Source organism: Ailuropoda melanoleuca, chromosome 8 (assembly GCF_002007445.2).
Source record: "Ailuropoda melanoleuca isolate Jingjing chromosome 8, ASM200744v2, whole genome shotgun sequence".
In the NCBI taxonomy this organism is placed as follows: Eukaryota; Metazoa; Chordata; class Mammalia; order Carnivora; family Ursidae; genus Ailuropoda; species Ailuropoda melanoleuca.
In genome coordinates this window covers 72,666,409-72,679,674 of record NC_048225.1, presented here as the reverse complement: position 1 = coordinate 72,679,674, position 13,266 = coordinate 72,666,409, and the positions used below count along the sequence as shown (strand labels likewise).

General features: G+C 39.9%; 1 protein-coding gene across 1 annotated transcript in view; it reads right to left on the bottom strand.

Moving 5' to 3' along the window:
- Positions 1-705: 705 nt before the first annotated feature.
- The window catches only part of DCAF6 (DDB1 and CUL4 associated factor 6), a 135,362-nt gene continuing 122,801 nt past the window's right edge, over positions 706-13,266 (bottom strand). The window contains 5 exon segments of the mRNA XM_034666687.1: positions 706-1,173; positions 5,819-5,924; positions 7,941-8,029; positions 8,652-8,808; positions 10,540-10,678. Of these exon segments, the coding sequence (XP_034522578.1) occupies positions 1,109-1,173; positions 5,819-5,924; positions 7,941-8,029; positions 8,652-8,808; positions 10,540-10,678 (556 nt within the window). The 3' untranslated portion in view covers positions 706-1,108.

The window sequence follows — 13,266 nt, the reverse complement described above, 5'->3', positions numbered from 1 at the left end:
GCCAACGGAAGAGTTCTTTGTCCTCTCTCCAAAAAGCCGATCTGCCTTCTCTTCGTAGCAGGTGTCCCTGGGCTTGCAGCCATCTTATGGGAAGGGGCGATGCCGGGTCCCTGTGCAGGACGGGATGCTTTGCCTGGCTCTACCTGTGAGTCCATTCATGGCCCAGCTGGAGAAGAGAGCGGCAGTTTGGGAGAGGGGAGGGGGGATGACGGCAGGGTTAGGTCTACAGGGGCATTTCAGCTCATAACCCCCAAGATACAGGCCTGGGTGGAAACAGCCTAAGCTGGGTGGACTTGGACACTAGAGTAAAGGAAGACCCGGAATTCTAAGATTGGATGGTCAGCAGCTTTCAGCTGAAATCTAGAAGTCAGAGGAAAACCAGAAGCCAGGGCTTTCAGAGCTAGCTTGCGCCGGTCCATCAGGTGAGCTAGCCATGATGCTCTGTGCTTGTTGCTGGAAGCCTAACCCCTGTACTTGGGTAAAGAGGAACCACTAATCGTGACAGATGGTGACTGGAAGTGATGATAACATGCTTTGGAAGGAGAAATGAAAAAAGCTCCCCTGTGTGATTCTATCACACAGAAGCCAAAACAGAAAAGGTTATCAAATCTAGAAAAGAATAAAGAAAGAGTCTTATGTTACAGAGAAGACTGGAAAATGTGGGTCAAGGTAGTTCAGGCATGAAATAAAAAGTCAAATTCAGGATATCTTAAAACAACCAACTTCTTTAATTAGAAAGCAACAAACATGCAAATGGCAAGTGTAGAAATTTATTTGAACCAACATTTTCACTATAATGAAAATTACTCTTCCACATTGATCCAAGCTCTCATATCTGAAGGTTAGGGAAAATATTGCACTTTGCGTTTTCTAGCACTCCTCACACATGGCAAAAAGTTTTTTTAAACGTTTTGCTAGTTTTGTTTTACACACTCTCCCAAATTCATGCACACAATCATTCCAAACCAATGTTAGGTTATCCCAAAAAAAGGGAAAAACTCCAAAACACCATAACCTTAAAATTGCACTAAAGCTCTGTAAAGAAAAAAATATAATAAATGTCTTATACAAATTTCAGAACATCTAAGTGCTTGCCAATAAGAGTTGCTTATTCCTCGTCCTCGTTTTCATTCTCCTGACCAGAGCCTTCTGATCTGTCGCCCTCCAACCGGTCTGGAAGACATACAGGAGACCCACAAAAAGAAATGCTTTTAGTATGATAACTGAAATAACTTTCAATACCTTTTATTTAAAACTGATTAAAATGTATACAGTTCATGACATCATCACGTAAAAATCAGTTCACTTCTGTGTGTAGATAAGTTATTTTTTTGCCGCTAAAAGCAAATAAAAAAAAAGGAAACAGAGTGCTATGACTTTGAATATGCATGTAATTCTAAACATGTAAAAACTAAAAAGAAAAACCCTAGGATCTCGATAAATCACGGTCTGCTGCAGTGCTTTTCAAACTGTGTTCCTCGGAGTCCAGGAGCCTAAGAAGTGTATCGTGCCACCAGACACACTGAGGGGAGGCCGTGGGGGAACCCAGGGACCATTCTCGAGATCTGTGTATAAGATATTTTAAATTAAATATCTGCTATGTTCCAGGCGTTGTGCTAAGGATACAACGGCGGCCCAAACAGACACGTGGTCTCTGCCCTCAAGGAGCTTATCTAGATTAACTACTCAAGTGAAAATGTAATTATAAACTGGTGAGTGAACCTGCCACGCTCTCCAGCTTTCACGGTTTATACTTGCTGTTCCTCTGCTTGGGATGCCTGCCCAGTTTTCCAGTTCAAAAGGTTCTGCTTACTCATCTCAATGCAACTACCATCCCCTTTGTGAAACGTTTCCCAGACTTTTTCAAACATGCGACCTGCAGAATGACGAACTCCTCCCCGCACACCCCAACCCCTCTGTGTCTGCCGTGCAACGACGATCCTAACTGCAGGGATGGTTTGTTTGCTGTCTTCTTGGACCAGGCTTCAAGGGCTTTTTGAGCTCCTGGGAGGGTAGGAGTTTTCTCTTTTTATCTTATATCCTCAGAGCCCAGTACAGGGTGTTCAATGACGGTTTCCAGAATAAGTGAATTTAAGCTTTGCAAAGATAAGATATGTTACATCAGGGCACAGAGAGAAGGCAAAAGGATAAAACCACTGCCACCACTGGGACGGAGCTGTTCTGCCACAGAAGCATTTGCCCAAGGTAACGTGGAAAATACGAAGGTTAAACATGGGGGAATGGGTGAGTCCCACTGTCAACAGCAAAAAGACGGAATCCTGAAATTTTATTACCTACAGAGGCTTAAGCTCTCCCACTAGAGCCTAAGTCAACAATACCGAGAGCAGTACACAGAAGAGACTATATGTTTATTGTCCGACTGACCTGGACTCAATCCCCTCTGTGCTGACTCCATTTCAAAGCCCAACTGATGAGGTAATGTATGTGTATATGATTTACAACCTGAATTATACAAATTGCAGCTATTATCATTATTACATAAGTGTTCAGTACACATCTGCAAAAGAAGCAAACAAAAATAAGATTTGGATAGACCTTCGTGTATCACCAAGGAATCTAAACACAGGGGAAGACGTGCTGACCAATCAAAGGCTACCTAGTGAATGTTAGGGTAAGAGAGACGACACTTTTTATTGTGTGATATACTTTCACGAGAGAATGAAACATGAAATTGCTATCAGCGTAAGTAGAAGACTGAATGGGAATCCTGGATATGACTGACTTCAGCAAACCTCTTCCCGTCACGTGGGAAGCGTGAGGAAGCAGGGCCAGACTACTTCAAAGTGTGTAGGGTTCTTCCCCAAATTCTTTCTGTCACACTCTGAATGAAGAGGGGAAATGGAGGGTTAACGAGAACTGTCCCAGCCTTTAAATCTGGAGTTTGGGGTAGACAGTAGGATTCTGCAGAGTCCAGAGCAAGCCATGAGGAGACAAGCGAGGGCCCGGAGTGTCTAATGCAGGCCAGTGGCTAGCTGACAGAGGCTTCCAGAATGAGGAAGGGGGCAGCACACCTGTTCTTTCCTCATACCCAGCTCAACCAATTGCGACAGAGTCCTCTCTCAGAATGGAAACCCGGTCTCTAAGAATAAAGTAAATGAAATCTTCTGTTCATGAAGTGCTACGCCTTGGAGACAGGGAAACTGCAAAGCCGCTCAACGCTCACACCGATCTCTGGCTGGCGGCTACAGACCGCGGAGGTCTGAGCAACACTATGCTTTTAAATGAAAACTGAAAATGAGAGTCGCTTCTCCATCAGGAGACCCACCTCGAAAAAGCCATAGGCCCTAACTAACCAGTGGGTTACTTACAACCAAGCACAGTTACCAAAAAAGGGAAAATTGCATATGTAGCCATGCCCCTTCACCTTCCCCCTTTAGAAAGAGCGCCCACGCTGGGCCTCGGCGCGCAGCCTGTCCTCTGCTGTCCCGCGCCGCTCCTGGGCAGTGCATTCAGCCAACCTCTAGCTCCTCTGTTTGCCTTCACCGCCTGCACCACCGGCTTCCACCCGATCTGCTCCGTCCCACATTTGGGGGCCCCGTCCCATGGAGAGAGACCCCACATTTAGACACCATAGTCTTCAGTGAAGTGTTCATAAGAATGACTTTGGCTGCTTTTTGGAAGATGCAAAAAAAGCTCAAGCCCTATTTATATAAAACGAGTCAGAATCTTCAGGGGGTGGGACCCAAGTATTTGTAGCTTGAAAAGCCCGACAGAGGATATGTAGTGCAGCCTTCATTAAAAATCACAGCTCCCCCAGGAAGGCGTCCCCCCAAATACATTCCCTGGACTTCCCAGGAACCCTTGCGGAGTAGCGGAGGGGCTGGACTACCCCGTGGCCAGCCTGCGCCTGCGTGATCACAGCCTGTCACTAACTCTCCTCGGATGTGCGCAGACGATCACACTTGGAATACTGGAGACCAGGAGGGAAGGAGAGGAAAGGGGTGGACAAGTGACCCATCAAATACCTGGATATCTTAAAGATAAAAGCAAGTCTCGGGTACCTTTTTCTCTCCAGTCTTTTACGTAAGAGAAGCAAGATGGTGAGTTAAGTTGACTAAACCAATTAGAAATTCTCTCTTTTTGGTTGACAGCAAAAAGAACTGGAAGAAAGGGAATCTTCATGCTATAAAACTTCTCTAAAGCCAAAACCAAAGGAGGAGGGGGGTAGCGATTAGCTAACAAGCCGCCGGCCCACCCGCAGCTGTGTAAAAGCGGACTCTGCACAAATGAGAGAGGAATGGTTTCCTACAGACAGACCCGGCAAGAGCCATTCACCAGATAAGCTCTAAGCTCTTTACAAGAACAAGTGAGTTTTAGGAATCCTCATCAGCAAATGTTTTTCTTGTTCTAGAAAATGCTGCCTCCTCAAATCTGAAATCTAAATGGATGAGTTTTAAGCGTTACGGTTACTGAAGAAAATGGATCAAAAGTGGTATAGTGATTAATTTAATAATATGGGAACTCAAAAGCTCCTGAAAATTATTTTGTTGGAATACTAACCTTTTTTGTTTACATTCCATTTGAAATTTCCATTCTTTCCTAGTAGTAGTTAATATTAACAATGTGAATATTTTCTCCCCACTTCACATGGGCTCCTTTCAATTCCTTAGATGCGCTGCTCCACACGCTCTCCTCCAGGACTTTGAAAAATGCTGCCTACCCTTTACTTTGCCTGGTATACTCTCTCCATTCCCCCCTTTCTCTGAGGAAGCAGTATTTTAATCCGCGGCTCACAGAGACCGGGAAGATAAGTAGAAGTTATCCTCACAAAGAGTGAGGATGGGAGGGGACAGCATGATATAAAAGATCCTGAGGTAGAAAGGACCTGGATGTGTCCCCAAAATCAAAGAGGGCCAGAGTGGATGGAGTGGACTGAGAAGGAGAGAAAGCTGGGAATGAGCCTGAAAAGCAGTTTGAGCTCAGCTCACCCAGAGGACTGCAGGCCATAAATGTATTCCTGCAAGTGAACTTTCCAAGGTCAAAGGGAAGTAAGGGCTTGGAAGCCGGTTTCACATTCAGGCTTGACCGTTCATCAGTTGTGTGACCCGGGGCAAGTTATTACAAATAACCAACGTTGTAAAGGTTTGGAGCTCATTAGGAAAAATCTGTGAAAGGACTAGTATGGTGCCTGAGACATTATAGGTACTCCAGAAATGATGGTTGTTGTTATTATTAAATAATAGATAATACTCAACATATGAAGAAATTTAATTTATGAGATCAGCGAAGAATAATAAATACTCTTTTGTAAATGTATTATTTATAATGGATACTGGATCTTTTCTATTATTACAAATAGATTATTTACTTCCTTCTTGAATATTAGTTATAATATATACACTTAGTGTTTCTTTGGCACTGAACCTCGTTGTGTACCACTGAAAACAAAAAAAAAAAGTATTAAAAAAACTTACTGAGGTTATGTGTTTCAACCCTTGCAGTAGCGCGTTACATTTCTGTTATGTGTGTCTGGGCTACGGTTACTTTTGACCACGTCTGCCACTACCGGGTACTCACTCTAACAGATCTGAAGGTTCACGGTAGGACCCTCCACGCTGAGAAGAGAAGCACAGCTGATAAAAGTTTTCAAGTGACATTGTCTTTTCTGACACTTTTTGATGCATCTGGTTCGTGAGGAAGTTACTGTACTAAGATCAAGAGTTCACAGAACTCCTAGCTCAGAAGTTACGTTGCCTTCATTTTGTGGTTAAAAGAAATTGTACAAATCACTTTCAGGCAGACCTGAAATAATAACATGACGTAACAGTGGTGTTAATAATATACGGACAGTTCTTACCAGCTCGGATGTGATTCAGCGAAGCCAACATCCTCAACATGAAAGAGGCTGGCACCGTGATGGTGTTTCTGGTCTCTTCCAGCATGAGTTCGTTTCGAGTTATAACCTATGAAGCAAGTGAAACAACCACGTCAAGAACCATGATGTAACTGTACCTTTTCCTTGAAGATGAGGAGAACAGTAAAAACTGAGCAGGTCCAAGGTGGGATTACTTCATTCTTTATACATACACTTTATCTTTCCACAGTAAGGCTACTCGATGCCAGGTAATTAACTTGCAACTGAGGGACTGACATCAGAGAACACAGAAAGACAAAGGCCTAAAACATTCAAGAATTCAATGTATTTTTTATTTATGATTCATTTCCCAGAGCAGTCTACCTGCATCTGCTCATTCTTTTCCTCTATGGCCGAGCTGATACATGAGTGACACCATGGTGTTATATTATTTCCCTGGGGTCACTTGGATCCCTCAAGAAAATGTCATCTTGACTGAGGCAAAGTGATCTTGAAAAATAAACTTTTGAATAAGAGTTACCAATGACTTGTGTCTTCTGTACCAAGACAGGACTAAAGGAATATCCATAAACACCTAGAGATCTAGGGTGTCATCATGGGCAAAGGGGAAACAGCAAAGTTCATGGCAAAGGAAAAAGAAAGAAAGGGAGGAAAGGATGAGAGGAAGACGAAGGTGCTAATGTGGTCAGCGGCTCCCCAATGATTTCATACAACACCTTTTCAGCCCAGCAGGGCAACCCCAGGGCCCTTTACAATCTTGCCCCAAGGAGCGGCTTTCTTATCCACTCACTAATGGTTCACTTACCTTAGGACACCTTGGAAATTGCTGATCCTTCATCTCAAGGGCTCCTTAGACCCCTGTCTGCCTGGTGAACTCAGTCCAGTTCGTACTTCCTTTGTGAAGACTCCCCCATCCACCTACCCCATTTACAATCACAACTGTTCCTTTGCAAGGGCTTCCAGAACACTGTGCATGCCTGTCTACATTCTGTCTGACAGTTCATTGTCTGTCTTTCCTGCAGTCTATAAGCTCTGAGGGAAGGTCTATTTTTTAAAATTCAGCACTATGTCTGACATATGCCGAGCTTATAAATGTCTGTTAGAAAGCAGATGTAGGAATTGTGCTGTGAGCTGTCAACTGTGGTCTAGAGTACTGGTTTGCTAACTTACTAATAGCACTTTTAGCAACGTACCCTTCTTTTCTGTTTTTAAGAGGACGCAGCACCAACCTGAGCTGCACTCACCTTCTCACTGAAACTCAACGGTTAGTCAGTAGCTGACTAACGCCATGAACCTTTATTTTCAAAGGAAATCTTATGCGAAAACCCAGCAATAAAAACCCTAGCTAAAGCTGGAGAGGAAAAGCCCAGAATTCAGCTTTTATATCATTTACCTTCCCCTCTCCCAATCCCACAAAAAACCTAGAGCTTCACAGAGCCCAGCTTGAAAACTGCTGGTCTAACAAGGAGCTGAAGAAATCTTAAGACAGGACAATAAAGGAGAAAATTCTCCAATCCCTTGTTCTGCTACTTATTTGGCTGTGATTATGGAGGATAGCCATCGTGAAACTGATTTTCTTAAAAGGACAGAAAGTTTTTTAAATGCTTCTTCATTGCAATAAGCACAAAAACAATCTGTTTTTCTTAAACTATAATTGTGTATTACCAATAATCAATATTATAATTAGCAAAATAATATTTTGATTTTTAGTTCTCTAGTATTACAGGTGTGTTTTTATCTTAACTTTTCTTTTTCTTAAAATTTGACCGCCTTGGGGCGCCTGGGTGGCACAGCGGTTAAGCGTCTGCCTTTGGCTCAGGGCGTGATCCCAGCGTTATGGGATCGAGCCCCACGTCAGGCTCCTCCGCTGTGAGCCTGCTTCTTCTTCTCCCACTCCCCCCGAGTGTGTTCCCTCTCTCACTGGCTGTCTCTGTCTCTGTCAAATAAATAAATAAAATCTTTAAAAAAAAAAAAAAATTTGACCGCCTTAACTGAATAAACGTGTTTATGTTACCAATTAATAATGAGCTGTGAGTCTTCTGACAAAAGCATTTCAGGAACAAAGTGACATATGCTTTATAATAAGTATAAATAAAAATCTTACTTCATCAGCAAGTTTTCGGTTAAAAATCCTCGACTCTTCTAGCGGTGACCAGATCTTTATGTCATAATCTATGCCAGATGAGGCTAGAACTAGAAATAAAATGTTGCATATTAATATAAAGCATAAAAACATGCCATTAAGAGAAACATACATATGTTATACATTAGGCATGAATATATTTGTGTGTACATACACACACACACGTACAGCAAAACTGAGCTGGCATGGAAATTGTACTGATACATTTAATTGTTAACTGAGAATATCATTTAGAAGATTTCCTAAAAGTTACCCTAGAACATAATTTTAAGACCAACTTGCAATCACTCAAATTTCTTTCTTATCCAACTGTTCTTTTAGGAGAAACACAGGCATCGTCAAATGGAAGGTAAGAACAAGCCAAGCTCCTTTGTTCTGGTAATTAACTCAGACATGTGAAGACTAACAAGGCTTGGAGATTCAGTTTGGATAAGTCGTGCAAAGTGTAGTCAGCCAAACCTCTTGCAACTGGTAAAACTTAGAATAAACTCTTTAATCTATTTCCTCAGACCTTCTGCCAAAAGGAGATTATAATTGTTTTTAGTTTTAAACCCAATGAGAGTCATAACGGACTCTCGTGGCTGCCTTCTAGGATAATTTGCATTATTCTTATATTAACAACTAGAACAAAACTGGAGCTGATGTTCTGATTTCTATAAAAGGCCATCTTACTTGGGTCAAACGGATGTGGCTGCAGGCAGTTTACCACATGATTATCAGCTTCCAGAAGCATTAAATGCTCAGCAGTATGACGATCCCAGATGAAGATATGGCCACAGTCAGAACCACTCATTACGAAATTAGCACCCCAGAAATTGGCTTCTTTTATCTAAGGGTTTAAAAAAAGAAAATTATAAGAAAATTCAAATCGAAGTTATTAAAACAAAGATTTATTCTATTCTGCAATTGAAAATATTAATTGGCTTAGAAAATAATAAAAAATAGAAGAGAGTCTTTGTCTTCTATTATTTTAAAATGATGGAGATTTATCAGCAAGCATGATACAACAATAATGAAAAGTTCCCCATGAAAATAGAGATTTTGCTCTTTCAATGCTATATTTTTAGCACCTTCAACAGTACTTTGGCAACAGTAGGTGCTGAATTAGTAACTGCTAAATGAATGAATGGGATTTATGGGTTTTGGAAAGTATAATGGAAACTTCTCCATCTATATGTTGTTGAACTTTCCAAAAATGGTTCCATTTTAGCTTTATAAGATAATAAAAACAAATCATAAGAAAAAAATGAATGGTTCCCTTTTGTATTTTGCTTTATGCCAAAAGAACAAAAAGTACCCATCTTTTTATTAGCTATTCGCTCACAACTGAGAAGGAAGGATATAAACATATTTACTTTTATGGAGCAATGAGACAAAGGAACAGGATATACTGGAATGGTTAGGATGACAATGCTCAATGGATGCATATGAACGAACCATTCAAAATCTTTGTGGTTTGGGATTTTTTTCAATCATTCCATCGGCAGCTGCTACTTTGCTGTTTTTGCCAAACCAAAGGGGGGAGACAGTTTTGTTGTTACTTAGCATTACTGTTATATTTACTTAGCTTTTCTTTTTTCATTCCTACCCCTAATATTTTCATCCAAAATTTTAACCAGCAAAATATAAGAAATGTACATTGATTACTTCTATTAATAGTGAGCATTTTGTTTAGAATGATTAAACTGTTACCACCAATGATCTCTAGAGAGAGCTAAGTCGCTCCCTACCCCAAAGTAACTTTTTTTTTTTTTAAGTAAGCTCCATGCCCAACATGTGCTTGAACTCAGGACCCCTAGATCAAGAGTTGCATACTGAGCCAGCCAGGCGTGCCCTGCAAAGTAAATTTTCCCCTTAACTCTGAAGAAAGCAGATTAAAACTGATTCTGTAGATACTTTTGGACGACTCAATGAATACATGAGAACAACACTTTCTAAATATGAATGGTTCAGAGTTAATAGTTATAACATGCCAGTCATCTTGCAAGATCCTCTTAGTAAATAATTAATATCACGCTGGGTATAAGACTTGTGGATTGTAAAACTTGAAAAGATCTTCGAGATCATCTGGTCTATTCTTATTTCATAGATGAGGACAGTGAAGTCTAGAGAGACAAAGTGACTAAAACAAATCTTGTCAATCTTAAGAAGAGTTGTTATAAAGTAATCGGACTACATTTTGCAATAAGCCTGGATTTCCTATATCTAAATCTTTCTCACCAAATCAACAAAGGGTGCTAAAATGAGCTAACAAAAATATACTAGACAGGTAGACAGCAAGTGTGAGAGAGCAAAAAGAAGCGACTGTTACTTGTACCAGCTAAAAACTTTACACTTCTACGACCTTTCCTTAGTAGGGCAGAATTTTCTTGTAAACAATAATGGTCTTTGGCAATATATTCTAGGACTAAAAAAACCATGTTTGGGTAAAGAGGTAACTGTTACAGTACAATAATGCTATACTGGAATCACAGTGGCAACATATGAAAGTCATCATTACAGAAAAAATTCGTATTATGAATCTGCAGTTTCTCCAAAGAGTGCCATGAGCATTTGGTACCATTGTCCTGGAGTTGCGATGGCCCTTATAAACCATCTTTACTAGTGGCCTTCTAATGTTCAAAGTATCCAGTTCTTCCATTTCTTTCCTTTCTTTTCTCCGCCTGAAGAACTCCTGAATGCGGGCAACAGCAGAGCGTCTACGAATTACATATTAAAAGAAAAAAAAATAAATTTAAAAACATTCAAGGCCACTACAGAATCAAAATGAGGAACATTAAAATACAGTGAAGTCTAGAAAATATTTAAACTAAACATTATCTCAATAAGGCATCCCCAACCAAAGCATAAAAAGGCAGACACAACAGTGAGACTACATCAGACTAGTTGAGTTACTAAAACAAAATATTTTAGTGAAGAGATCACTTAGAAATTTGGTACTGGTTGAGAAAGTAAAGGAAATAGCATGCGGCACACTGGTTTTTAAAGGGCTATCTTATAAAAATGTAAGATAGACAAAATTAATATGCAATTTACTACAAACAAAACAAATCCTGTTCAATACCATTTCTCTTCTCCATATGAGAAAATGTAAAGGCATAAAGAGAAACCAAAAGAAATTAAGGGTAACATACAATAGCAGTGGGTAAACTTGTTTTGAGATTTTGTAAAGATGTTCCCAGCAAAGAACAGACTAGTCAAGAAAAAGAGGATATTAATATATGTACAATAAAGCAGACAGATTCTACATGGGCTCCACACAAGAGTACAGACTTGGAGCTAATGAGGCCGATTTCACTCTCCCAAGAACTGAGCTGGTTACGGAGCTGGAGATGGAAGAATAATGGGCTCTTTTAAGACTGATTTAATTATTAGAAGAAACTTTTCCTAACACATGATACACTTAGTAAGTTTGTTAGTTTGAATTTATTATTTAAAACATTATACTTTGACATATAATAGACCAAAGAAATCTACAAATCAGTAAGAAAAATGAACACTGTAACAGAAAAATAGGCAAAGGACAAGAGTAGGGAAACCACAGAAGAAATGAACAGAAGGTAAATCTACAAAAGGATGCTGAGCCTCACCAATAATAAGATAAAAATAGAAAAACAAGTGGACCTCTTTATATGTCTACCAGATTAAAAAGATTTTCAATGTCCATCAGAGTGGCAAGAGTACCGGAAAACAGACACTGCTGGGTTAGAGGAGTTTGAAAGTGGCTCTACATATTAAAAAAAAAAAAAAAAAGTGAACTCCTTTACTGGAAACTTTCCATTGAGGCAGAATACATACACAGGAAGGCGTAATATCACAAGCGTGCAGCACAATGAATTTTTACAAACGAAACAAGCCCATGAACAAGCACCAGTACCGAGAAATGGAGCAGATCCCAAATTCCAGAATTCTCCTAGTGCTTCATTCCCATCATTGCTCTCCCCTCAAAGAAAACCATTACTCTGACTTCTAACAGTATGAATTACTTGTGCAAGTCTGTGAACACTAATTAAATGGAATCAGAGGACACATATTTTTGTGCCTAGCTTCTCTAGCTCAACATTATTTTGTAAGATTCATCCACGTTGTTTATTTAGCTGTAGTTAATTCATCCCCTTTGCTGCAGAATACGACTTTGTATGAATACATTATAATTCATTTATCCAGTCAACTGCTGGTGGACACTGGGCTGTTCTCAGTTTTTGATTATTGAGTTACTGCTACTAAAACATCTGTCCGTGTCCTTGGCAAACATGTGTCCATGTTTCTGCTGGGTATATACCTAGCAGGAAAACGGCCAGACCACAGCATGGGCATATGTTCAGCTTTACAGATACTTTGACACAATTTTCCAAAGTGGTTACACGAATTTAAATTCCCACCAGCAATATACTGAGTTCCAGTTCACTAGAAATTAAATAATACCTATTAAAATTTAAAATATGTATATGCTGGGGCACCTGGCTGGCTCAGTCGGTAGCAAATGTGACTCTTGATCTTGGGGGTTGTATGTTCAAGCCCCACATTGGGTGTAAAGATTACGTGGAGAAAAAAAAAAGAGAACTTTTTTAAAAAAAGATTTTATTTATTTATTTGGGAAAAAGGGAGAGAAGGAAAGGGAGAGAGAGTGAGAGGCAAAGGGAAAGACAGGGAGAGGAGGGGCAGAGGGAGAAGGACAGAATCTGTGCTGAGCATGGAGCCCAACATGAGGCTCACTCCCATGATCTAGATAGAGATCATGACCTGAGCCAAAACCAAGAGTCAGACACTTAACTAACTGAAGCACTCAGGTGCCCGCAAAAGAAAAAAATGTACTTGCTTTGATGCAGCAATTTTACTTTTAAAAATGTATGCTACACAAAGCAAATAAATATACAAATATTACATTTTTTATATTATTTATATTTAGATTATACACGCATTTGTATAATATAAATTTTCACTGTAGTGAAACTTCTGTTGTGTACTTCCAGAAAGACTGGAAATAATCTAAATGTTCCAAGGGAAAAGACATTAATTAAATAAATCACATTACATCCATATATTGGAATACTTATACCACCATTAAAAAAGATAAGGAAGGGGCACCTGGCTGGCTCAGCTGGTGAAGCATGAGACTCTTATTCTCAGGATTGTGAGTTTGAGCCCCACGTTGGAAAGAGAGATTACTTAAAAATAAAATCTTAAAAAAAAATAAAATAAAAAAGATAAGGAGGACTCATAATCAACTACATGAAAAATGTTGGCATTATACTGCCAAATCTGCAACATAGGTTAAAAATAATCC